The 26,367-nt window shown below is 44.7% G+C and overlaps 1 protein-coding gene across 1 annotated transcript in view; it reads right to left on the bottom strand.

Moving 5' to 3' along the window:
- Nucleotides 1-7,113: 7,113 nt before the first annotated feature.
- Nucleotides 7,114-26,367, bottom strand: part of OXSR1 (oxidative stress responsive kinase 1) — a 92,004-nt gene continuing 72,750 nt past the window's right edge. The window contains exons 8-18 of the mRNA XM_063324334.1: nucleotides 25,561-25,694; nucleotides 23,393-23,441; nucleotides 20,545-20,610; nucleotides 20,162-20,284; nucleotides 15,374-15,409; nucleotides 13,591-13,746; nucleotides 11,009-11,082; nucleotides 10,016-10,068; nucleotides 9,545-9,613; nucleotides 8,604-8,668; nucleotides 7,114-7,722 (exon numbers count right to left, since the gene is read on the bottom strand). Of these exons, the coding sequence (XP_063180404.1) occupies nucleotides 7,648-7,722; nucleotides 8,604-8,668; nucleotides 9,545-9,613; nucleotides 10,016-10,068; nucleotides 11,009-11,082; nucleotides 13,591-13,746; nucleotides 15,374-15,409; nucleotides 20,162-20,284; nucleotides 20,545-20,610; nucleotides 23,393-23,441; nucleotides 25,561-25,694 (900 nt within the window). The 3' untranslated portion in view covers nucleotides 7,114-7,647. The remainder of the gene's footprint in view (nucleotides 7,723-8,603; nucleotides 8,669-9,544; nucleotides 9,614-10,015; nucleotides 10,069-11,008; nucleotides 11,083-13,590; nucleotides 13,747-15,373; nucleotides 15,410-20,161; nucleotides 20,285-20,544; nucleotides 20,611-23,392; nucleotides 23,442-25,560; nucleotides 25,695-26,367) is intronic.

Below are 26,367 nucleotides of genomic sequence, written 5' to 3'. Positions count from 1 at the left end.
GGGTGGCCTCAATGCCTGATGTTTTAGGTGTCCTAAGTACACCACGTAATATATTAATCATCCCTGTGCCACCCACGCACACACGGTGCCTGCTGCTGGCTGGAGCAGAGGGACCCCTGTTTCAGGCAACCTGGGTCACCCCCTCTGCCGGGGCCAAGGTGGCATTGACGGGGGAAAAGACTCTTCTCCAAAGCAACTGCAAGCGCTGCATTTGCTGAACTGCTGAGATGGTCCCCAGCAGTTCCTACTCAGGCAAGCAAGGTTCAGAGGGGCCAAGACATCCCAGCACGATGCAGAGGTGGGAAAAACCCAGGGGAATAAAGGGAGGGATGCTGATGGATGGGTAGAGCCGGAGACAAGGAAGGCGGCCCGTTGGCTGTGGTCCCAGGCGACAGGAGATTCCATTTCCTTCATCTTTTGCAGCTTCTTGGTGCAACCACAAGCAAGCCATGCATGGGATGCCCACCCTTCCCACCAGCTCTGGGCCAGGCTGGAAGATGGGGGGGTTATTTGCAGGGAAGGCACACAGGGATGGCATAATTCTGACAGAGGGCAATGTCGCTTGAGGCAGGTTTGGCAAGTCTCATCTCAAACGCCTTCCTGCCTTAAAATGACTATTGAGAACAAGAAACCACCTCTGTTCAGCCCAAGCCTGATGTAGGGATGCCTGGGGCCCCTTTGGGATGTCCACGAGGCAAAGCCTCCAGAAGTGCCCTAAAGCAATTTGGATGCGCCTTGTCCTGCCAACAGATCCGTGGGAAGAGCATTGTCTAAGCACGATGGAAACCAGACCATGGCTGCCCCGTTTGGGTTGGCCAGGGCACCCACATGGGTCACACTTGGAGGTGCCCCAGCTTCCCGGGCAGCCAGAGATGGTGCCCTTGGCATAAGCCCAGCTCAGCCACTAGAAGCAGGGAGCACCAAAGACAGAGAAAAGCATGCAGACACTGAACCGGGCAGAGGTGCCAGACAACACAAATTGGGTCTGGTCAAGTCAACTTGGAAACTCAGATGGAGGATGAAATTGAGGTGTCCGTGTTCACCTTGGGCTCTGCTTCATCCGCAGGAGGCAGAACAGGCCAGACCTTGCTAAAAGTAGAATCACCTAATGTCCAGGAGCTCAGGAGCCTTTCCCAGGCCCGATCCCGCCATCTCGTCTGTCCGTCTCCTGGCTCCATGCCAGGAGTCCAGGACACAAAGCAGCCTCATCCGCTCTTCTCTGTTCATGGTTTAAATGGGGAAGCCCAGGAGGGTCAGTCAGAAACCAGTCATGGGTCTCATGGATCCGGAGAAGCAGGAGCCAAGGACCTGTATGAAACACTGCCAGAAGTTAAGACAGGTGAAATGAGGTCTGTCCTGCTCTGGGCATCATTGGCGAGCCTGAGCTGGGCACCACATTTACAGGAGGCTGGAAAACTCCAAGACCGTGGACCAGGGGAAAGGGCAGGAACCCATTGCTGGAGCTTTCCAACAACGGGTGAGGAGGCACCAACGGTTGCTCGGAGCCGAGTCACGTCTAGGGGCTGAGATGTCCTCCTCAGGACCTGACCAGCACATGTGTCCATGACACACCTTTCCATGGCTTTCGGTAAAGGTCAGGAATTCGGGAAGGTCTTATGCACCAAAGCCTTCAAAGCACCACTTACCACAGCACAAAGCAATCAGAATCAAAGGGACGGTACAAACCTGAGTGACCGGCGTCACGTCATGGTCTGAGGGGTACACCCAGCCACTGCTGCATTCCTCTGTGGCATTCAGGCCGTACGCCACAATGGAGTCGAGGTCCCAGTCCACCGGCGAGTACATGGAGCACTGCTCGTACGCCCGTCCGCGTCCCGGGGCAGGGTGAGGTTCAGCTGCTCTTCCTCGGTCAGGTTGGGGCCGACGGCACGGATCCAGCTGGTGTCGCAGTGACGAGGCAGGTGTGGGACCATAAAAAGTTGGCAAAACTGGTGGAAAGCCACCCCGAGGCAGGGAAACAAGGTGAGCAGCACCAGCCGTTTCTGAAAAGGCCCAAAATCACCAACCGCTTTCAAAATTTCCCTGACGCCTGACATTGGCAGCAGAACCTGCAGAGACAGGCTTCCCCGGGCCTGGAACTGGTATTTAAGCCCAAGAAAAGCCTTGAAGCTGTGGGCAGCCCCAGTGAATATGCAGATTTGAAGGAAAAGCAATGCTCTGGGTTGGGATTGGTACCGGCGCTGCGTTCCCGTTACATGGAAGAGAAATCTCAGGAGGTGCACACCCTCCAGGTGTCCTGGGTTGAGCGACACAGGGCTAATTTCTCTCCTAATGCCGGGGAAAACTACACTTTTGGAAGACTCTAGTGTCTGAACTCATGAAAATATTTACTTTATCGCCAGCTAGGCTACGTGGGATTCAAGCTCTCGGTGTTTTCAAGCCTTACCAGGTGCAGGGATGAGGAGGAGGGAGGCCTGGGCACCTGACCCAGGCGGGCCAACAGGATTGCTTCATACCATGAATGTCACATTCGACATCAAATAGAAAGTTTGCTGCGTAGTTTCTCTCTCCCTTGATGGCGGCGGTCCAGAGAAACTCCTTGCTCCGGTGCCGGAGCCCTGAGCCCTTCCCTTCCTCCCGAAGCCGTTGCGCTCGTAGTGGCCCACATTTGCTGTCCCCTGCTGGGAGCGTACGGCTTCCTAGTGTTAGAATTAGCTGAGTAGAATTCTTAGATATTTTATATTAGTATCAGGATTAGCAGTGGTTCTTTAGTATTATTTAGTTTTATTTAGTTATTTAGTATTTTTTAGTATCGTTTAGTTACCTTTAGTTAATTATTTAGTCTTATCCTATTAAACCTATTTATATTTCAACCCTCACGTTTCCTTGCTTTCCCTGATTCCCCTTCCCGGGTGGGGAGGGGTCATCGGGTGGTAGAATAATTGTCTAAACGACAGAAAATTGTTACGGCTTTTCTCAAACCGTAACACCAGGGGAGGGTACTTTCCATTTGCAAACTCATCAGCTGGGAGGAGAGCCGGTGAGGTGATGGGGAGGAGGTAAGAAGAGCAGGGAAGCCCCCGGGCAGGAGCAGTATGAGACACCTCACGGCGAGCACCCACCAAGGGCAACATCCAAGGCCGAAGGTAACCGGAGCGGACTATTCAGTCGCAGGAGGACTATGAGGCACCAGCCTAAGCCTTTGGGAGTGTCCGTGAAGGGATTTCCTACGGAGGCAGGGATTGGAGACAAAAGTGGGACGTGGTTCTTTGGGGTTTTTTAAGCAGGGTTTGGCCAAATACTGGAAAGACCGCAAAGATGTTGGCTTAGATGCAGGGAACGAGATTCAGTGACCCAGAACATCCCTTACCGTCTCACGCCTTAAGCTTGGAAGTTACACTCACCCGAGATAAAGTTTTCTGAGTCAGTCAGTAACGAGGAACATCTTTAGAGAAATAAAGACCTACAAAATGGCAAATGAAGCCCAAGAACCTTAGGAAGGAGAGCTTAGAAGCCCAAGAGCCTTAGAAAGTATGGAAGAGGCAGCTTAGAAAGTGCCACCAAGACCACCACGACTTTTTGGTTTGGTGGGATATTTTTTTTTGTTGCTTTTTAAGCAAGAACAGGCACATTTTCAAGCAAATAGGGATGGGTGCATCCCAGCCAAAAGGCCTAGGCACCACACTTAGAACTGGACGATCCCTATCCCCTCCCACAAGACCCACACCTTTCCCTTGACAGCCCATGAAGCTTTAGAGAAACTTCTCCCTTCCCACCCTCGGAGCAGGAAAACCCCTTCTGTTCCTATTAATGGAATCACCATGATCTCGCTCAAAACAAACCCCACTAAAATCTGGGTAAATCATGTCAACAGGGCACCTTAGGAACTGAAGCCATACCTTAGGGAAAAGTTTCCAAGGACCCCCAGTGAGAAATAATAGGGTTTTTTTTTTTTTACTTCTCGGGTAATATTTCCCTTCATTGCCAAAAATTTCCTTCCTCTGTGGAAGACATGCAAGAAATATTGAAGGATGTGAAGGAAAACTCTAAGGTTTCTGCAGTACGGTGCTTCAGAGAGACGATTTTCCAAGAGGGTGTCAGGCAGTCTCTGCTTGCAGACAGGCACTTCTCTTTCACGTGACATTAGAGGACACTAAAAGGTTGTGGTTCAGCTGGCAGCAGCCACCCAAGCTCACCGTTAAAGGATGACCACGACTGGAGAAAGTTGCGCAGATGCCCACTCAGTTTAACTGACACCAAACTGCAGCATCCACCGTGACAAATCCACGGCCACAGGCATGGCGGTGGCCCAGTGCCAGGTCACAGAAGGGGTTACTGACAGTCTGCCAACAGTCTTGTCACCTGCACACTTGGACGAGACCTTTCACTTGAGGCACCTCCTTGCTCTTGCAGCCCAAAGCATGACCGCTGGCACAAGGAGGATGCTGCAGTGGGGGATACTGGTGCTTACAGAGAGGAACAGCACAGGTAGAGCTAAGAGGTGTCATGATGACGAGAGACGGGGACATGCCTGGGCTCTGCCTCTCACTGTCGGCGCATTTTCTTGAAGTTCTGGCTCCACTACGAGCATAAGGGAGAGACCTCGGAGGCACCTCTGGATCAGGTCTGCCCTGAAGCTTCAAAATTCAGGAATAACTATTGCAAGGAAGTGCAGTTCATGCTCCAAATGCTTCCCAACTTTAATACCAGCCTCTGCCACCCTGAGGTGTCCCTGGAGAGGGGAAGCTCATCCCTGGCCGCACAGGGCATGCAGAGCTTGGAGCAAACCTTTCCACCGGAGACAAACCCTCAGGGTAGAGTCCCAAGTGCCATCCTGGCTCCATTTCTGCACACCATTCCTGCAGAGCATCCCCACCCCTTCCTCACCGAGTCTTCCTGGGAGTTGGCAAACAATCCCACCGCCCCAAACAGAAATGTCCCAGGGGCTGCAGACACCGCTCAGACAAACCCCTTCCCCAAGATGCGCCATCCAACCCAACGACACGTAAAACCACACACCAAACACACAGCAATGGACAATTTGTTCTTTATTGATTAAAAATTAGAGACATGCAGTAAAATACAAAGTCCAAAAAAGGAAAAAAAAGCCTGAATATTTTACATCTTTCATTATAATCTACAATACACCAAAGTTGTGAAGAGGATCCGTTTTCATTAACAGAGCATTGCCCTTAAAAGTAGGAACTAACTTAAAATTACCACCTGCTTCCAGGTTCAAATCAGAAATTTGCACAAAAACCAAATTCTTAATGACACCGGAAAACAATTATGAACAGCATTGGCACTTACTGGAACAACATCAGAAAAGACAGTTGTCTAGAACTGTAATAGCCCAAGTAAATATTTTGGATCCCTACCCAAAACATCTGGAGATCTACAGAACAAAACCCATCAGTTTCTTCCTTACTTATTCTCTCCATTAAAGAACGGAGGAGCCTCGGGCTAGTGGGAGCTCGAGCTCTTTAAGACCTGGCTTTGGGAAGGTGAGAAATAACTTAATAAATAGAGACGCTGCATTGTTCCGTTTGAGCAGTTCGAGTCCTACCTTTCTCAGCACCAGTACAAAAATGACCAAGGGGGTCCCCACAGCATGCAGGCAGAAGGGAAAATAATACTGTACCACGACTACCTTGTCTCTGTGTATCCTAAGGGTTTCCGATACATCCGTATCAACCACAGGGTGACAGGGAAATCAAGACGGCCAGCCTGCTCTTCCCAAGCCAAGAAGCTGGATGGGGGAAGCCATAGGGAGTGCTTCGTGTCGGACAATGGGAGAAAGTGGCGGAGGCGCCACACGTACGTGCAGGCACTCAGCCAAACCCAGCCACCACCAACTCCCTGGTCTCGGGCACCCGCTTCCTGGGCTCTTGAGAGCATCTGCTCAGCACCCTGGGGTGCTCTCGCTCCCAAACCCTCCTTCTCCTCTCCCTCCCCTTCACCCTCACCGGCCACGGGGCTGCAGATAGCCCATGGGGACATACCCAATATCCACCTAGAGGCCAAAAGCAATGAGGGCGGTATAAAAAGAGCATGCACAATTCGGGAAGCTTCCAGAGCTGCTCATAAGAGAACAATATATAAATATAGATTGTTCATCTGAAGACTTGGAAATAATAAAAAAAGTCGTAAATTGAACCCAGTCATTCCACTTTAACACTCTGTTTCTGCATTGCTTGTGGCTGATGGAAACCAAACACGTTTCCATCTGTGTGTTAAATTACAGGCTTACAACTTCTGTGTAGAAAACACTCCAGAGCCAATGGCAGTTACAAAGGCCAACTGTGAAACAGTAGGAAACAAACAAACAAAAAAAAAAATCATCAACACCATTTATTATTCACATATTGCATTACAAGTGTCTCTTATCAAACGCAGAGTATAATTTATATTATTCATGTAGAAACTCCAATTCAACACCACATAGAAATAGAAGCTAAATACGTGTGTGACGGGGTTTCAGTGACATCCTGATCAAACGTCGAGGCTTGGACCGAGGAGAAGGCCGACGACCCAAGCGATTAGTGCAGGAGGGACGCAGCCCGGCGCTCGCTTGCCCAGTACTACCACTCTACTGGCAATCGGTTATTGCTGTAAAACACGACAGGGATGGTTCCACGGGTACCAGTTTGCAAAGGACCGGGAAACACGTCGGGGGGGGACTCGCGCAGCCAGGCGTAACAGACTGGGTTTCAGGAGGGGTTCGAAGTGCATCTTTTCCAAACGCAGAGCGACACAGATCTCTCCTTCTGACCACGAGTATTTTGTTGATCATCTGAAAGACCAGTTTCCAGACAGCAATGCCTCACTGGTCTGCTTCAAGAACTGACTAACATCTAAGATGCAGAACGAAAGACGTTTTGAGGAAGGACTGCTTAACGTAAATTAAAAGGTTCAGCCCTCATGCCATGCCTGGCACTCATGTGGAAAGAACCAAAACAGTAAAAAAAAAAAAAAAAAAAAGAAGAAAAAAGAAAATTAAGGCAGTTTACAAAGGGAAGCTGACTTCTAACATCTCAAAAGTCAAGGAACTTCTCAAAAACACAAATGCAAGGGAAGGCGGCTCTGCCTCCCGTGGGTTAAGACTTGGCTTGCTTTCTCAGGCGCAAGCTTTCAAACCAGCATTTTAAAAAAAAAACCCAAAACACACAGCTGAAGAGAAGCGGGTTTCTCAGCACTCCAGGTGACCCAAACAACATGTACATTGGTGTTTCAGATAGGAGGAGAAGCAGGTAAAGAACAAAAAAAAAAAAAAGATCCGTTCAGTATTAAAACTTGTGCAAAAATAGCAAGTGAAAAAAAAATGAAACCACATGTAAGCAAACATTTAGGCAAGATCATCAGAGCAGTGGAACCCCCTGCTTCGTACTCAGTAGTATTTTTCTTTAAAGTAAGGCAATAATAAAATGAACATGCAGGCAATGATGTGTTGGATCTGCATGTTTGAGATGACAGATACAAAAACATGAGAGTTGTTTACAAAAGGTGTAAACGCCATCGGTAATTTCAGGAAGGTTTGTGATCCTATTAAGGAAAGTGTTAAAGCTTCTAGGAAGGGGCTGTAGTTCAATTCTTTGGCAGTAGTGGTTTTTTTTTTTAGGCTAACAGAAGCATTACGAATATGCACATGTGGGTTCTCGGTTGGGAAACGTCTCCTGGGACCATTGTTTAGCTGATGCTGAGCTGTGCAAATCCTATAAGTTTGCCATCATCAGGAATATCTGAGCCTTCGACACCAGATGCCTGAAACACAAGGAACAGAGATCCAAATAGCAACACACGTGCTCTTCCCTTTGATACACGCCATGCTACATCTCACGACAAGGTGCATCAGAAACCGTCTGGGGAGGGAGCAGCCACAGGACAGCTTTGCACTGGATTCAGCAGCTCACACTACCCCAAAGTTAAAATTAAGCTTTTTTTTGTTATTATTATTTTTGCCCTTTTTTTGAAGCTAGAAAGGGCCGGGACTGAAGTTTTGCCAATGTCTGCTCTGACTGGGGCTACGTGCACTAACTGGGGCAAAACAAGTGAAAACTCCTTGCAGGAGGAGTCAAAAATAATGGCATTTACTGCTTCACTGTCAATAAACTGGTCACACCTTTGCTTTGCTACTACAACTACCTCCGAAGAATTAATCTACTGTTATTTCTCCTCTCCTGGCCTATCTTAGTTTAGGTTCTCTTCTTTTGCCCCCCACTCTTTTTTTTCCTTTATTTCCTCCTCAGAGACAACGTCTCTGGACCCTCCCCACTCTCTTCCTCCAGAAAGGAGTCCGTGGCATTTCTTAGCCCGCTTACCTGCCCTGAAGCATTTCTGCCCTTTCTGGGCAAGGGTAAATTCCAAGCCCAGAAAATACCCTTTTGTAACATTTTGATATGTTTATTAGCCAGGATAAGGGACTGTTTGTATTAGCACATCATCTCACACTTATTTAACCCAGGTGCTGCTCAAAGGACAGAAGCAGGGAGCCTGCGTTGCCTACTGTTAGGCATCCCGTAGGAAGCTTTGGGAAAGAAGGGAGGATTTTAGAGCACATACATTCGATGCCTACAGTAGGCATCACAGGCATCTATATGCATGGCAAGTGACAACTTGTTCAATTAGGGCACAGGAATAAATACCAGTTTGAAAGTGACGGATCTGTTTGCTTGGGGCTCTTCCACAATTTTCTGCAAATTAGCTGCAACTGAAATCACACACACACACACAAAGAAAATGGGCAAATATTAGGACAGGGTAGAGAAAACCACCCCAGATTCATTAGGTCTCTTTCTATTACTCAAACTTAGAGCTTCTTAACATGATTAAAAAGTTTAGGTCTCAATTAGACTCAATCTACTTAAATCTAAAGCTTTAAACTGTGAAAACGCTGTCATTTGTTACTATGCTTCTTTTTCAGAGGTAGTTATTTTTTCCTGGATGCGGTGGAATTAGTAGTAATAGACTGCCCAACTGCACCTAGAAATCCTGTTATTTTTGCACTAGCAGCCTTTCCAGGTGTTGCACCCTGTGTACAAGGAACAGTTTTGCTCGCTGTACTCAAAATATATAGGCAGTGCTGGCAGTTGAAAAGTCTCACCTGCCGCACAGGACACATTTATTTAGCAAACTGTAGCCAGAGGTAGCTGTTTATACCCGTGCAACACGTCCTGCTGCCTCAGTGCGTGTGCACTTCACACCTCCCTCCCCTAAAACAAAAAAGCCTGGCTGATTCCAGTCCCAGACTTGCGTAGGACCTGCGAGCAGTTCAGGCTTGTGCAGCAGTTTAGCAGTGCATGTATGTCAAATAATAATGATTTAGCTAATGCATCGATTAGCCTTCGTTTTGCATTACAAGGAACATTTGCTTCATAATGTTTCCAACAGATCATATTCTGGCATACTGGGGGTTGCCTAAATGTACTGGCACGGAACTGTCACCAGAATTAATAGCAGTTTTGTAGAGCCACAGGGGTAGAGAATCAAGGTCACAAACTCTCCTAGTACCCACTAATCAGGTCATTTTAAACATGCAAAAAATTGCTGAAATGGTTAGAACAGAAAAAAAATAATTTGTAATTACCTATTACCAGATCTCTGCCATCAACAAGACCTGCTGAAATGAGTTCTTGAGACACACCGTCAGCAGTATCTGTTGGGGAGAAACCCAAGAGCCAGTCATCCCATAACAGAAATTGTCCAAATGATGAAGGCATCACATAGAAACCTAAAGGAGCTCGTACAACCAAACAGCCAAAGTGCTGTTTACACAAGATGGATATTACGGTGTGCACCAGGTACGGTCAGCCAGCTGTGAGCTATGCTGTCAAACTCTGAGTTGGAATTTATCAAAGAGCTGCCCTTTGGTCCTATCTATAAACAGTTTTACAAGAAGGGTTTTCTCACCAGCAGTGCCTCAAGCCCAACCATAAGGCGAGCCCTTCAGGAAGGCACTGTGGACAGACACTCACGCAGGGTTTCCATACACACAACCGCAAACACCAAAACCCTTCACCAAAACCCCTCCACACACTGGAATTTCCCACCAGCTCACCTCTCCCTGGGGTAAATTCAAATCGAATGTCATTGAGCTCTTTTTTTGAATTCCTGTGGAAACGAGAGAATTTTATATAGAAGAGACCATTTCATTGCACCAATCGGTGTCCAAAAAAGCACTGTCATTGAATAATCAGTCCGTGGAAAGAAGCGGATTCATTCCACCCTTCCCCCTCAACGGGCAGAAACTAATTGCTTGGGTGTGCATCTGGAAGCAGGGCTCTGGGCACAGTCAACCTAACAGAGCCCGAGTGGGCCAAAGTCCAGCATAATTGAGTGCCTTCTGGTATAAGACCACGTTGTTCTACTGTCTCAGCAACCCATATCTGTGAGGGGATATATCCTTGGAGCACATCTTTCAGAAGAAGGAAGCACTCGATGACTGCGGATGCACACGCATTATGCAGCCGTCCGGGAATGGCTGGGAGGTGATGCTCAGAAGTCCCAGTCCAACACCTATCAACAACCATCATCCCTACAGAGACAAGAGGCAGGTTCCTTAAATGGGAAACATCAATATCTGCAATGACAGTAGAATGTGCTTACAATCCTCTTCCTGCTTATTTCTAGAGACACAGAGCAGAATCCATGCCTTGAATCGGGTAGAAGCTCTTCACTCTCAGAACTGGGTGAAGTCTAAAGTTGTGGCCAAATAGTAAGATGGCCCAGCCCAAGGCCAGAACCCCTGGATTCTTGACCCCCTTTAGGGAACCCAGCTAATTTCTCCTTCCCACCTCGTTAAGAGTTTAGGAATATTTATGCAAATATCAAAACCTCTTTCAATCTACAGCTCTCGCCAAGCTGAAGAAAAAGTGGATGACAAACTGCTTTTCTGGGTCCCAGTTTCGGAAGAGTGGGTGAAATCCAAGCTGACAGACAACATATAACCACCACCCTTTTAATTAAAAGGCAAGATGCACACCAGAAGTCCTCCAGTGTCCCTCTCTACAAAGACTCACTTTGACAAAACAAGTCAGTTTTGTGTCCTTACCTTAACCTTAGTACAAGGCTGATGGGGACTTTTGTATCTTCCTGTACCGGAGCTGCCGCAGGAGCAGGTGGGGCCTGCAATAAGATTACATCATTTTAAAGCAGATTAACACTTCCTTTCTCTGTTTTTAAAACTAGAGATAACCTTGATCAACTATAAATACAAATAAAAGTTTAACTCATGGAGTCACGACACTACAGTGAAAAAGACAGACTAATAAAACAGGAGAACTTCAGGCTTAAATAGTAACCTAGGAGTTCTCTCTACAGTTGTCTTGAAAAGAGAAAAAGCTACACAACTTTGAGAAATGCCTAAATGGCAGGAGACTTCAGAAGTGCTAGACATAAAAAGGACTGCTTGCTTTGCATCAAAACTTAAGGTTTTATGGCGTTCACGACAACTTGAAGACCTCCTGTGTTTTAATGCCTGCCTCAAACATCTGATTTAAAAACCTGATAACATTGTGAAGAGTACCTAGGAAATAATTTAACTGTCAGATTAGCGTGGACTCTCTCTCAATTACTTTTTTGTGAAATCAAAGGCTTTAAGAGCACCTAGCATCAAGTTTACAGTCGCCTATTTTCACTTCTAAATTACTTCTGAGTAATTATTGCAACATGTAATCAAAGCATTTTATGTTGGTCAGCAGCAGATTTCTAAGCAGGAAAGATCCAGGAGGTGTCCATCTTTATAGCACTTGGGATGCTTCCAGTAAAGGGCTGATTGTTATTCAACCTCCACCAGAAAAACCCCAAACAAAACAGAGAATGATCCATCTCTTCCACTGCACAAGTCATTTGTACTGCACATGCTGAGGCAGGGATTTTAAATCTGCAGTAACAAGACAGACACAACACTAGGCTGATAGTTTGACCAGAAGTCTTGATCAAGTTTTTTCATCTGAATCACTTGCTTTTTCATGAGAGAAAAAAAAGTAACCCTTTGTTTAAGACTAGTATTTTATTCCATCTGTTGGTGCTCTTGCACTAGCAACGCAGCTCAGGGCTTCCGATCACAATCTTGTTTCTGCGGAAGCTGAAAGCTTTACCAGGTCAGGGAAAACAAGAAAGGGCTCAGAGAGAAGCCCAGAGGTCTGTAAAACAGTAACCAAGAAGCTACGAGAACCAGGGGAAAGCTATAAAGAATAACGCAGGGATACAAAGAGCTATAAAGAAGAACATTTGATAAAAGAAGAGCTATGAAGAAGAACTCACTGACACAAAGGTATGAAGTTTACCTTAGGACAAGCTGCAAACAAAGAAGCTATTGGGCACCAGCGGCAGGGAGCACGATACTCTGCTAGTGCAAATCAAACCACTGTCACCGAGACCAACGCTGCTATTTCATTTTACCGAACTAAGAATCTTAGCCTTCACTGCTGCTGGTGTTTCAACTGCTGCATAAAATTCAGGGATCAAACACCGTCCCTTTTGCAAGGGATTTGAAGGGGTTTGATTTAAGTATCGAAGCTACTTTTAATGTAACCAAGAATAAATCAGACCCCAACTCACTATTTTTGTTTAATGACTAATGCACCGTCTTCAACAGTTTTGTAAAGAGGAACATGAGCTGACTACAGTGATATATGTATCTTTCCGTGTTCTTTAAAATAAAAACAATTAAACATTTCTAGGAAGGAGTAAGCTTAAGTGTTATTTTCTCTGACCAACACTGCCAAGTCTCTTCCCCTTGGGTCTGCCAAAGGATGATGGCAGCTTGGCCCCCTCCAACAGTGCCAGCCTCTCCCCACCAACAAATATGAACATTAGCGTCTTTTTATAAAGAGAGGTGCCATCATTCAGGAGTCTGGCAAACTCCGCAGTGCTTTACCCCAGCAAACCACAAGACGTGTTCCAAGTGTCGCACTAGTGATTTGAGTTGGCTATTTTTCTCTTTTTAATACAAGTCAGAGCTCTTTCCTGACTCTGCTATGCCTGCCTATCCCACCTAGATCCTACACTTTGGGGTGATGTAGCTAAGAATTAAACACACACTTGTCAAGCTTTCGCATTCCCTGTACTTCCCCTCAAAGGTCCATTCTCCCTTCTCTGTTTGAAATGGAAGTGTCTGAACCACAAGGTTCAGAGCTTCCCAAAGATGAGAGTTTCTCCACAATTTTTGACTGCTACAACAACAGTTTTAACCTAGGCCTCCTGTCTCTCTTCTGAAGTCTGGAGAACTTGCATGTTCTAGTTTCTTCCTTTCTTCTTATCCCATAGAGGCCAGCGATACTGAGACACATAACGAGAGCTTGTTTGGTGCTACACCTTAAATACCAGGAACAAGCAGCTGCCACTTAAACGAGACTCTCCTTTTTTCTCACCTTTAACACTGCCTCAAGCCAGAGTCCACTCCCTAAACAGCATAAAAAGTCACTGCTCACCCACAGAATAAGAATGAAAAACTGCCGCACCCACATTGACAGTCTTCCTTTTGCCAAGCCCCTGTCAATTCTGCATAAGCCACAGCACTAACTCAACTCCAGACAAGCCAATTCCACAGCTTCAGATCATTTTAGCACATTTGGAACGGAACAGTTAAGTGCAAAGCTGAAAGCTGGTACAAAGAGTTTCTCGTCTTACCTGGGCTGCTGCTGGGGCTGCTGGAGGAGCCTGACTAGGTGGAGGTACAGCAGTTTGAGGTTGTGCGGGTACTTGTCCTGCAGCCTGAGGTAGTTGAGTAGGTGCCTGTGCTGGAGCATTGAGTGAAGGACCTGGAGGCTCAGCTGATGGGAATAGCTGCAAGCAAAAAGGCATTTTAATGAGAAAAGGAACTCAAGAGTTCTGACTCAAGCATCAGCTTTCCACAAAGCCCTTGTTTGCTGCATAAATCATGTGGAGAAGTTCAACGCCAAGGGCATTCCCAGGCCTCCAGGACACTAACATTGATCCCAAATTGGTGTTCAAGGGGTTCAGTGTTTCCTTATGTCCAGGGACCCCTTCTGCCCTCACATTTGCAAGTTTTACTCACCAGTAAAGAAGGATAAGAAACCAAGATTGCAGAATCTTGGGCAAAAACTACACTCTGCAGCTAGCAAGGCTGCATGAACACAGATCATATCCTATAGCTTGGACAAGAGCACTCAATTCTTTAGTTTCCCCACTTCTCGGAATCTGAGCCCTACTTATATTTTCAAGTAGCCACACAGTCACAGCAGAGCAACTCTGCTTTGACTTGTAGTTCTTTTCAGAGAACACAGCCTAGCAAAGCATTAAGATAACTGTCGAGAATTTATCCAATCATAAAACAAAGGCCAGAGTCAGACCAACGCGGATATTCAGCTGAAAAGTGAGTTCACAGCTTAAATTCTTCAAAATAGACAAGACAAGACTGTCTAGGATTGCACTCAGTAAAGTTAGTCCCTTGCAAAAAAAAAAATATGCAATTAATTTGAGACTGGGGGAAAAGAGCTAAATGAAAATGTAACCTTTTCTACCTCTTGTGTTATTCGTAACAGGGAAACTGATTTTGGCACGGTAGCCAAGGAACTGCAAGTTTGATGGCACTTCTTCAGTGTACCCTCCAACTTACTCTGCTAAGTTGTAGGAAAAATAAATCACCTAGGCAGCAGACCTCCAGATATATTAAGAGATGTATCACAATGGGGAAATTCATCCCAAAGGCATTCTGGTTTTCAGCTTTTTCTTTGAATTTGGAGTTTAAATCAAATTACAGTGACAGAACTGTAGTCTTTCTTAAGATCTTCCTTTATAATCAATCTTTAGAAACAGAAAAAGGAAGAACAGGACAGCCTAACCCAAGAATAATTTCTAGGAGACAGTTATCTTTCTACGCAGGTAGGGAAAAGAGTGACAAGAGTGCAGTCTCTAGAAGATAAGCAGTCCCTATCACTGAAAGGTAGGATATATAATATTCCTAATGTAAGAAACACAGGCCAGAACTGAAAGCACATTATAAATTGCATCTGACGTTTTGTTTGCTATCAAATAGTACTACAGATTTATTTCACAGTTACGAGCACAGGTTCCAAACCAGTGAATTAGACGATGCAAACCAGATGTTTTAAAGTTGTGTTTTCTTGTTGTTTTGTTTGGTTTTTTTTAAGAGGAAATAGGAACACCGTTGTTTTGCTTAGATTATGCTTGTGACCAATTCATTATCTTATAGTATACAGACTTCTGCCATAGCAAGTAAAATTGAAACCAAACTTACCTCAGGAAGACTTCTTGGCATTACACAGCCAATGGTTCCTTTTATAAGGATGTTTTCAAGTAGAGCTCGGCTAGATACTAGCTTCTACTTCACACAATGGTGTTTTCAAAGGCTAATAAAAGCATGTTGCTTGAAACAACAGCAGTAACCAGGAGCCATCATTACAGGAAGCCATTCACAATTATAACTTACCTCGGAATTCTGTGGAGGTTCTTTCACTCTGGGAGACTGAAAAACAGAGACAAAGTTGTTATTGCCTAGACAAAAGTGAAACTTTGACTAGAAGAACTTGTCAGAACCATACTGAACATATACATAATTGCTTTCAAGTTACATATATGTATTAAAATACATAATAAAAGGGACATCACACAATTTGTTGGCAACCTAAACATCATACCACCCAAAAAAATACAGTCGTGTTTCAGAACTCATAGGCGGTATTTATGCAGTGACATGCAATACCCTAAGCTGCTACCATTGTTAGCCATCAGCAAAATCCAGTACTCTTGAAGATCACTCAGATTCGATCAAATTACTTGTGCACCAAGATGGCAAAATCCATTTTAAGCTACCCAAGTCTTGCAGAAAAAGATAAGCCACACAAATCTGCCTTGCATAATTCTGCTAGGAAACAAATCCCCTTCGTGTACTTAGGGAACTAGTTTGCAAACCAACTTGCTTAAACCATACAAAACCTTGGTGGGGGGGGAAATCAGCCTTACTTGTGCTGCTTTATAGAAAGAAACCTCTCTCTTGCTCTCCTCACCCTTGGACTCTGCATTACGCTATGCTCCGTGAGAGAAAGCAGAAGACCGACAGCTGCACACAAGTTCAGCAGCGAAACAAAGAGATCAGTGGAACGGCGGGGAAAGCGCAATCAAAGCAATGCGACCAATCTTTGCTTATCAGTAAAACGAAGATAAGGTGCATTGGCTATTTCACATGAGCAGGAAGGAATTGCCAAGTGCTCCTGGAAATCCCTGCAATTAAGAGAGTCCGCAGCTTTGACTTCTAACAGGTCCGATCACCATGTGGAGGCAGAGAGCTGGGATGGCTCAGTCCATGCTGGGATTAATAAAACAGATGTTGCTTCTCCACACAATGGTGTAAAAGCCAGGTTGCAATTAGGACAGAAGTTTGACAGAAGAAGTAAGTCTCATCACGCCACTATATCTTTTGAGTCAGTTTATGCACTAACCAATGCCACTGCCTTAACAAACGCAGATCAAAGCAATTTGTAACATATGACCTTCTCATGAGAGAAGGTTAGAGAGTCTTATTCCCAGAACAGCAAGTCACAAAGAAGCCCTCTAGACAGGAGGAGAAGTAACAGTTCCTTCACAATGACTATGTGCAGACAGTGTCAGGAAAAAAGTCACGCAGCTGGAAAGCTAAAGCCTGAAATCCATCTCAATACGGTGAGTCTTCACTTGACAGTTACCAGGCAAGATAAAAAACACGGCACCGCTCCCAGAGATAAACAGCCACGTTCCACATTCTGCGGCACTGTTCTTTCAGGTATGAAGCTCGTATCCAAGAGTATCCGGATGCCTCAAGGAATAACTCAAAACGAGCTCGTCTGAAGGATCACAGTGTGCTAGACACTGTACAGGCAAGTATGGAAACACGGGCCCTGCCCCACGGCCAACAACTAACCCAGATAAATTGCAAACAGAGGTAAACTAAGGAAAAACATGAAAGACAGAAAGGAAATAGGACAAACATTGACATATGTTTACCTAATTAAGGCACAAGTAGGATGACTTTGAGGATGTGCTGAAATATATTAGTTTTAACCGACTTTTGCTTGTATAATCAGAGATGATGTGAGCAGCCAGTGAAATGTGACCACACAGAGTGCCGCTGCCGGATTTATTGAGTAACGGAAGGTGAATGATTTAAGAGCCCACACAGCACAATTGCTGTAATTCGAATTCAAGGTTTTAAATACCAAGAGCAAAGAAGTTTAGTAAATCTTTATATCCAAGTGGTAATGTTGAGCCAGCAAGCCAGAGTACTCAATGAATTGGGCAGATATTTCTGGTTGTTTGTAATAAATACTTGTCTGCTTTCACGTGCAGTCCTAGCAAGAGACTTGTAAAATACACATTGGTATGTATTAAATTCACCTCACCTTTTCTGTAAGGTGGAGAGAAGCAAAAAAGTACAAGCCCTTTACATTTACGCAGAAGCTTTTATCCAGATAATACTGAAGTATTTTAGCAAATTAAGTCAACCTGCAAGCCATTCTTTTACTTTAAGGCTGGCAGCAATAAAATGCAGTACAGAATCACAGAATGGTTTGGGTCAGAAAGGATCTTTAAGGATCCATTTAGACCAACCCCTCTGCCATGGGCAGGAATAAAAGGTGACACCTAGTTAGTATAAGTTATTCTTACAACTTAGTTAAAATTGCAGAGGGATTACAAGCAGGTGAAATTTACACCCTGTGTTTGAAATATGGCCAAACACAGGATTGACCCCAGTCCTCAACACCACCACCGTATTCATGGCAAACATTGTCAGTTTAAACACAAGTCCTAAGATTGCTCGAGAAGGGATCAAATGCAAGAGGTGCACAAGCGTTCCCATCCTTTTATCACGGAATCACAGAATTTTTCAGAGCTGGAAGAGTTCTCTAGAGCTCATCTAGTCCAACTCCCCTGCTAAAGCAGGATTGCCCGGAGCACATTACTCAGGACTGCATCCAGGCAGGTCTTGAAAGTCTCCAGAGAAAGGGACTCCACAACCTCCCTGGGCAGCCTGTTCCAGTGCTCCGTCACCCTCACCGTAAAGAAGTTTTTTCTCATATTTGATCGGAACTTCCTATGTTCCAGCTTGTGCCCGTCACCCCTCGTCCTGTTACTGGGAACCACTGAAAAGAGTCTGGCTCCATCCCCCTTAAACCCACCCTTTAGATACTTGAAAACATTAATAAGGTCTCCCCTCAGCCTTCTCTTCTCCAGGCTAAAGAGTCCCAGCTCTCTCAGCCTCTCTTCCTAAGGGAGATGCTCCAATCCCTCAATCATCTTTGTTGCCCTACGCTGGACTCTCTCCAGTAGTTCCCCGTCTCCCTTGACCTGGGGAGCCCAGAGCTGGACACAGTATTCCAGTTGTGGCCTCACCAGTGCAGAGTAGAGGGGAAGAATGACCTCCCTTGAGCTGCTGGCCACACTCTTCCCTATGCAGCCCAGAATTCCGTTGGCCTTCTTAGTGACAAGGGCACATCTTCGGGCTAAAGAAAATGGCTCAGAAGCCGTGCACAGGAAAGACACCCAGGGCAGGATTCAAGCACCCAGGCAGAATTGTAGTGAGTTCTAAGATGCCACGGTGCCCTTCCTGACCTCCAGAAAGATACAAGTTTCCTAAAGTTCTGGGTTATATCTACATGAGGTGCCTCCAAAATGGCAATATACATCTACATTTACGTAACTACTGCTCCAACGCCCATCCTAAAGGTTTCTTGAATGGGACATCTAGACACAAAGGCCAAGCACGGCCCAAACTAGAGAAGAGAGATCAGGACAGACAGCAGTCTAAGGAAATATGCCAAAGCTCCAAGAAAAAAAAACCACACACACACAAAACCCCACACACTGGCTTGAAAAGGAGCTTGTAAACATGTGTGTCAATCTGCTCTTTTCTGCCTAAGAGGAATGAAACAAGAACGCACTGTTCAAAACACAGTAAACAGCGCTAAATCAGAGTATCCTGAGCTTGGACACATGATAGAACAAGTTTTAAGTAATCTCTGAAATAGAATTAGGGCCTTTCACAATCCTCTCTCCTAACATTTGATTATATTTTAACCTAAAAGAGGAATTTAGAAGATTTCAGCTTATAAAGGATCAAGAATTTTGGCAGTATTCCCTCAGTGCCAAGAAATCTTCCTTGACCATGTAGTACGAAGCCAGATACAGTAAGCTCTTTAAAAAGACACAATAGTTGTTGCCACAAAGTATGGAATTACTGTATCAATAGCAGCCTTTGAAAACCTAAAGCATTTCAAAGGATGCCAAAAAGATGTAAAATCTTGCGTTTAAGTGTCTATACAGAACACCAGTAGAAGAAAAAGAATGAAAGAGAAATGAGAAGAGTTGAAGTTGTAAAGTGATAAATGCTTCAAACCAATACTGCCTTTTTTGCCTTTCCTATTGAAAAGCTTCCTCTAAAAATCCTTCACTGTCTCACTAATTCAATTACAGAATGACTAAAACATAGTCCACTTCAAGCTACCTGCTGTAGCAAAAAGGCAACAGGCAAGCCATTACAGTCAAAATCCATACTGCTGGCTACTGGGAGGAAGACAATCTGGAAATTTATTGTAATCTTTTAGTTGATCACTCTTCATATTATGTCTCTGTGTTTCTCCAGGTTTTGGGTTTTTTTGCATATGTGTTGGAAGAGGAGGAGGTGGTGTTTTTTGGAGGATTTCTGAGTGCTAGATCAATCACTCCTGGTGACTTCAGGGATGCCATAACATTTTTTTACTAGCAGTAATGAATTTCAGGGTAACTTGAAGGGACAGAACCAGGCCCCGTGTGTTTCAGGTATCAGGTATCAGCCATAAGCTATAAGCACAAGCCCTACTGATTTCAGCTCCCTCCGGAAGGACAAAACCTGACACTTCCAGAAGAAAACATCTCAAACAGCCAGCACCCTCAAAAACCAAGAGAGTATCAAGTGAGTTAGTATGCTGAGCTGGGAGCAGACCGTCCGCACTCACATTCCCAATTATGCTCAGCATCCCTGAATGAGACCAACTGTGCCCCAGAAGGATGACAGAAGAGAGATCAATACAATTTCTTCATCTTTCAGGCTGCTTTCTCTCTTTCAGCTACAAACTCAAGGGGAGAGATTATAATTTAATGTGTATCATACTTAAAACAAGGCCACACACTTCTCAGGGATATTTAGACATGCCATAGTTAGAAAACAAAACAGAGGCAATAGAGCTATCCGAGTTTGAGGACCCACCCTGAGCTGTGAAATTGCTGCTCTGCCTTCCTCACTTTCTTCATCTAGTTCATCATCGCTCCATTCCCAGCCACCATCTTCAGTCTTATGAAGACGCCCGCTGGAACCCGGGACTCTCCGGACCTGCTCAGCACAAAGACAGAGAACTGATACGTCAAGCAGACAGTTTCTACAGTTGATCTTTTTTAGGAGAAATGGCACAACAGCATCTTCGGGTTGCACCATCTCCCAGGGCGCTTGAGTATTTTATTGAAATGTCTCGCTCTGTTATCTAGCAAATGCCACACTACAATAATTGTCATAAAAAATGTGAACGCAAGCATAAAAAAAAACCCACCCTACAGTATGACTGTAACAGCAAGAGCCCAGGAGGTTTTCAGTACCTTTTTTGATCGTTCAGTGATTGTTGGTGCTCTCTGCAACATCTTCTCTTGTAAAAATTCTTTATTCTGCAAAAGACAAAACACCAAATATTTGCTTTGCTGGAAACATCCTTTGATTCATTCAGTGTCTCCGATAAAGAAACTGTTAAACTATTTTTAGCAGAAAGTGTTTTACATGTTTTACCCCCATTCTCCCGAAGATATTAACTGCTTTCTTCCTTTGGACTACAGTATATGATGTTTCATCCTCAATACCTTTTAAGCTAACGGTGGAACCTTCCCTATGCAAAGTGATGGGTAATTAACCATTGAGGAGCTGTATATTACTCTGTCTGATTTACCGGGGAACATGCTTACATTTATTATAACCCAGCATCTCATACCCTGCTGAGACATTTGGCATTCTTCCATTCGCAGATAGTACACCGCCTGGCTCCAGTTACTTTGCTTTATCTTGTCCCTAAATTTATGCCAGTTCAACTGTCAGAGGCAAACCTCAGACGTCAGGCAGGCCAGGATGCAGGAACCCCTCTACGCTGGAGTAACAAGACCGAGGAATTGAGGGAGCAGGATTTAAAGTGGCTGAAAAAAATGTACAGCTCTGGTGAGACCCCACCTGGAGTACTGCATCCAGCTTTGGAGTCCTCAGCACAAGGACACGGACCTGTTGGAAGAGGTCCAGAGGAAGGCCCTGAAGATGATCAGAGGGCTGGAAAACCTCTCCTGTGAGGACAGGCTGAGAGAGCTGGGGTTGTTCAGCCTGGAGAAGAGAAGGCTCCGGGGAGACCTTATAGCAGCCTTCCAGTACCTGAAGGGGGCCTACAGGAAAGCTGGGGAGGGGCTCTATCAGGGAGTGGAGCAATAGGACGAGGGGTAACAGTTTTAACTGAAGGAGGGGAGATTTAGATTGGGTATTAGGAAGAAATTCTTTATTGTGAGGGTGGTGAGGCACTGGCACAAGTTGCCCAGAGAAGTTGTGGAAACCCCATCCCTGGAAGGGGTTGGACAGGGCTTTGAGGAGCCTGGTCTAGTGGGAGGTGTCCCTGCCCGTAGCAGGGGGGTTGGAACTAGATGATCTTTAATTTCGCTTCCAACCTGAACCATTCTGTGATTCTGTTTAGAGAAGACGTAAACATAGTGATCACAACAGATCAGATATTGGGAAACTGCTGTGATGCGTTACTGTATGAAGTTTCCTGTACAGTAAGCTACTCCGGGCTTGCCGAAGCTCATGTGGGCTCCTGACCATAAAATTTTCCAACCGCTTGACCGCAGAGCCAAACTGCTGGCTGCAGGGGAAGCAGGCCAGGCAAGCAGCCTGGCATTAGCACTGGGATCTGGCTGGGTATTTCACACCACACAAGTGAGGATGGATAGCTCTGCCACCTCTGGCCAAGAAGTGCTCCCAGAACTCCTCCGTGATGGTTTCTTGCACACAGGATGGAGAACCTCAAGACACACACTGGTAAGTAGCTCTCGGCATTATCAAAACATGCTTTTACACAACAGACTGTATTTAAATAGATGGTTCAATATAGACAATACAGAAGTTGGACACTTCTGTCCTCAAGTTACAGCTGTCAGTCTGGCAGGGGCTGATACATAAAAGTAATTTAACAGTGAGTGTTAACTGGCACACATTTTCACTTCAGGGTGCCGGTTTAAGTATTGCCTCATTTACAATAACGTTAATTTTCTACCACCCCATATGCTAATATGTTACTCTACAGCGGCTTAATGAAAGCATGAAGGAGATTTCACACACAATGAAGTATAACATGAACCAGAACTCGCATAACCAAACGGAGAAAGGTCAGCAATGTGTAAGCCATCTTGTCACTTTGGACACCAAGCGTGTACCCAGTATACAGATGCAGACTACTCAGTGGCCTAAAATCCCTTCGTGGACAATGAAAGCCTAGTTAATATTGTCAAGAGCCCAGACATCAACTGAACTTGTCCTAAAGCAATCTCCTACATTTCATAAACTCTCTAGACTTCCTTGGTTGCACCTGTTAGATTTCTGTCAGCTTTAATAGGACATCCAGCTCCTGTACAGATACATAGATGTGGCCGTTTCCTTTTAAGCATCCTAATTTGGGAGCCAAAAACTACTTCCATTAATTGGTGATGCTGCTGCGCTAGCCCAGGTATCAGATTATCTTTTTGACAGTTTAATGCGTGTTATGCCACATATTTTGATCACAAATATGCCACAGTAAAAAATAAGCAAACATAAAACATTTCCTCATTCCCATGGAACACAAGTTCTCCTTTGTATTATTTCTGTCTCCCTCCCTCAATAAGAGCTTGCACATTGCATATGCACTAGTCTCCAGGCAGTAAGTACAGAAATCCTCACTGGTAATTCACTTCAAGGCTAGAAATGGGAGTTTCCTGCTATTTTTTATCACAGGATCTTCACTTTCCAATAAAGCAACACAGGGTGAGATAGTGTTAGGTAGCCCTCTGCACAGTGGGCCTCAATCACTGCTTTGCATTCAGCCTGATTATAGAGTTTACTAAAAATATAAGTTACATTTACTGCCAGAGAGACCTTTATGGTTGGACACGCAGCCAGAATGGCACCATTACAAGAGAAGAAAAAAAAAAAAACCAAAGCCACTGAAAGGCATTTAAATGCTCCAGAATTTCTAGATAATTTCTCTTAATAGCAGCATACGCAAGGAGGTTCAGAAGAGGGGTTTCATTCTGTTTGTTCACAATCACCCATTCAAGTCGCTCAGCTACGCTGGCCCGAAGTGAAACAGCCCACACTCATGCCAATAAAGCCTTCACCATTCCTATCATACTTTGACATGGATCAGTTTAGGAAGTGTTTTCTTACCTTTGCTTTCGTGAAAAATTTGTGCCTTAATAGTTCTGCTGCCGTCGGTCTGTCAATAAAAACAGATGTGGAAAAGACAATTATAAACGCTCCCTTTCAACACAAAGGTCTTCCGGGTTGCTGCAGCTTGTTGTAACCTGGCATCTCGTAACGGCATCGGCTTCTCCTGCACAATTCCCCAAAAATCAGTCAATGTATTCCAAATAAACGTTACACCGGCAGTTTTTTTAAACACTCAGTGTGTTCCAATCAAAGCCTGTTCTGTTCAAAAGCTGAGAATAACTTAGGGCTGGGGGCAGAAGTTGCTCCCATTTTGATGCTGAACTTGAGTCTCTTGGAGCCAGTTTGAGGGGATCGCAGAAACAAGTTGCTCAAAATTGAAATGAAGGATCCTCACCTACAGCAGGAGTGCAAGTACGCACCGAGTGCAAGTACGAGTTATTTCAGAGATACTTGATGATGTGTGTGTAACTAGTTCTACTAAACACAGGCAAGACAATCAACCTTCGTCTAACAGGAACAAGTACAAACTACTTTCATATTTACGTTAGGCTTTAGGATAACTACTGGAAAGTAAAATACATCCCTTGGTCAGTTTAGAAGGAGCTTTCTGAAGACTCAGGCCTACATGAGGAAGTACCAGCTCACAGCATTTCCCACACTGCAAGCCATGCTTAAACACTAACAGAGTTTAATTAGCGACTTGCAGAGGCCATTGATCACAGGGTTTAATTCACCTCAGACCACTCTAACAAAAAGCATCCACCTTATAGCAAGGGAGCCTCCAAAATAATTAAAAAGTAATTGCACTACACGTGCCTCTTCGGGAACCCATACAATATGCATAAGCATATCTGATTCTGCAAGTTGCTCATTATGGGCTGGCCTCCTGCTCCCATTGTCAGGATGATGACAGTGGCTGTTAGCGGTGCTTGAGAAGGGAGAAGGGGCACGCCATGATTCAGAGCGATTATGTTTAATTCTGATCAGCACACGTTCTAACCTGCAGGGATAGGATATGCTTTAGAAAGGAGAAAAAACCATCACGCTGGGGGAAAAAAAACCCCTGCTATCAGCATTTATCAAGCACACCACTAGATTCATTAAGCATTTCGAGTGTAAAGCTTGTTAGAAGAGAGAGATCCCATCTCGCAATGCGTGAGAAGCCTTTGTTCCTGCAGCGAACTGAAAAATGTCTTCATTATTATTATTATTTTATGAAGGGCCTTTTCCTTTTCCAGAATTAGTTTTATTACCGAGGGACAAAAGAAGACTAAGAGGTATAAAAACTGATCTGTGGGAACACTTGTTTCTTCAGCTTTGCATTTTAAGGAAAACTATTTTTAACGTAGGATGAACACTCTAAACAGTTTCTTTGAGGCTGGCAAATGCTATCACTGCTCTCCACAGAAATACATCTGAGCTCTCCTACGGGACGGGCTGGGGGTTTTAAACAGCGCCGAAGACAGCCAGACCCTCATGCAGCTTTGAAAGGTGCCATAACATCGTGATACAAAGCTATTCTGGGAACTACAGCATACGCCCTCAGTAGTATTTCTAACATCCCTGAGTAGTCAAGCTACCGTTATACAAGAAGACTGAAAGGTCACTTAAGCAATCCGTATTGATGAAAACATGTTGGTAAAATTTGCCAGTGTTTTTCCCCGATTTTCCTCCCCCAAACCAAATAATCCATATAATTAAGCAAGTCAAAACTACACTGAAAGCCCTCTTTGCACTGGCAAATTTTAAAAAGTTTATTTATGAAGCTTTGCAAGTAAACACGTATTGCCCAACATGTAATTTCCGATTTATAAACACAGAGCAGTTTTGACTGGGAATAAAACATGAACTGCAGTCACCTGCTGGAGGTGGCAAGGGGGAGAATGGCACCGCACACGCAGTGGACTGGGATGCACTCTCATTAACCCAAATGGGAGACGTGTGCCCTGCCCAGGCACAACGCCAGACATTTATCCTTGAAAATAAGGACAGCCAAGAGAATTTGCTGCCACACAGCACAATTGCTGTGTTCATTTTCACTGAAAGGCTGGAAGGGCAGAGAGCGTACCCACTTTAAAAAACATGAAATATAATGAGTTTTGTGGTTTTGTTTTAGGGTCGGTTGTTTGTGTTTTTTTTTTTTAATTTATTTTGGTTGTTCTTACCTTTTTTCGGGATCTTTTTGTAGGCACGATGAAATCATCTTCCTAAATGATTTCCCATACTTCTTCAGCATCTCCTTATCTTGCACACCAGTTTCCAAAGATGGAGGATCATTTTGTAGCGTCAGCATTAAAACCTGAAAGAATTATGTCTATTTACAATGAGATTTTTCTTGGCCTTTGCTAGAGACAGATCTTAGGAACGCTGTATTTTAGACCAGTATTTTCATCAGGCATCTGAGTCAACAAGGACTGTTTCACTACAATGGCTCTCTGAGGGTAGCCTGAGCTCAGAGTGAAGTTTCTTAAAATTTAGGCCGTCTCCTCGCACTCACCAGACAGCAAACACTCGCCTACCTTTTTCTCAAGGCAATTACAGGGTCTCTCCTCTTCCTTCTGCTTCCCACAGTCACTAACTTTGTAGGAACAATTATTTTCAAAAACCGTTACACCTCTGCAAATTCTGTCAGCTGAGAGGTTCAAGACTCATACAACAGGATCTACAGAAAGTTACCTCCACCTCCTTTCCTTGGAAAGCCAGGCTAGCTAATACCCAACAACTTATGCTACTCTTTTTCCATCCCATGTCCTGGCCCATGGTGCAGTCCACGGGCCAAGCACAAGGCTGGGATGTGCTTTCAGGCCTGTTTGGTGTGACTGAAGGTGTAAGCGTAGCAAAAATTCTACCAGCCTTCTTCATTTGAGATAAGCAGTTGTGCCAGGCATTTGATTCAAAGGCTCCTGCAGGTATTTCCTAGCTAGAAATCAAATGAACATAAAAGCAGAAGGGCAACATAAAAAAAAAATACA

The sequence above is a fragment of the Chroicocephalus ridibundus genome, chromosome 2, assembly GCF_963924245.1.
Source record: "Chroicocephalus ridibundus chromosome 2, bChrRid1.1, whole genome shotgun sequence".
In the NCBI taxonomy this organism is placed as follows: domain Eukaryota; kingdom Metazoa; phylum Chordata; class Aves; order Charadriiformes; family Laridae; genus Chroicocephalus; species Chroicocephalus ridibundus.
Note: the sequence above shows the minus strand (reverse complement) of the source record. Positions and strands in the feature narration are given on the sequence as shown.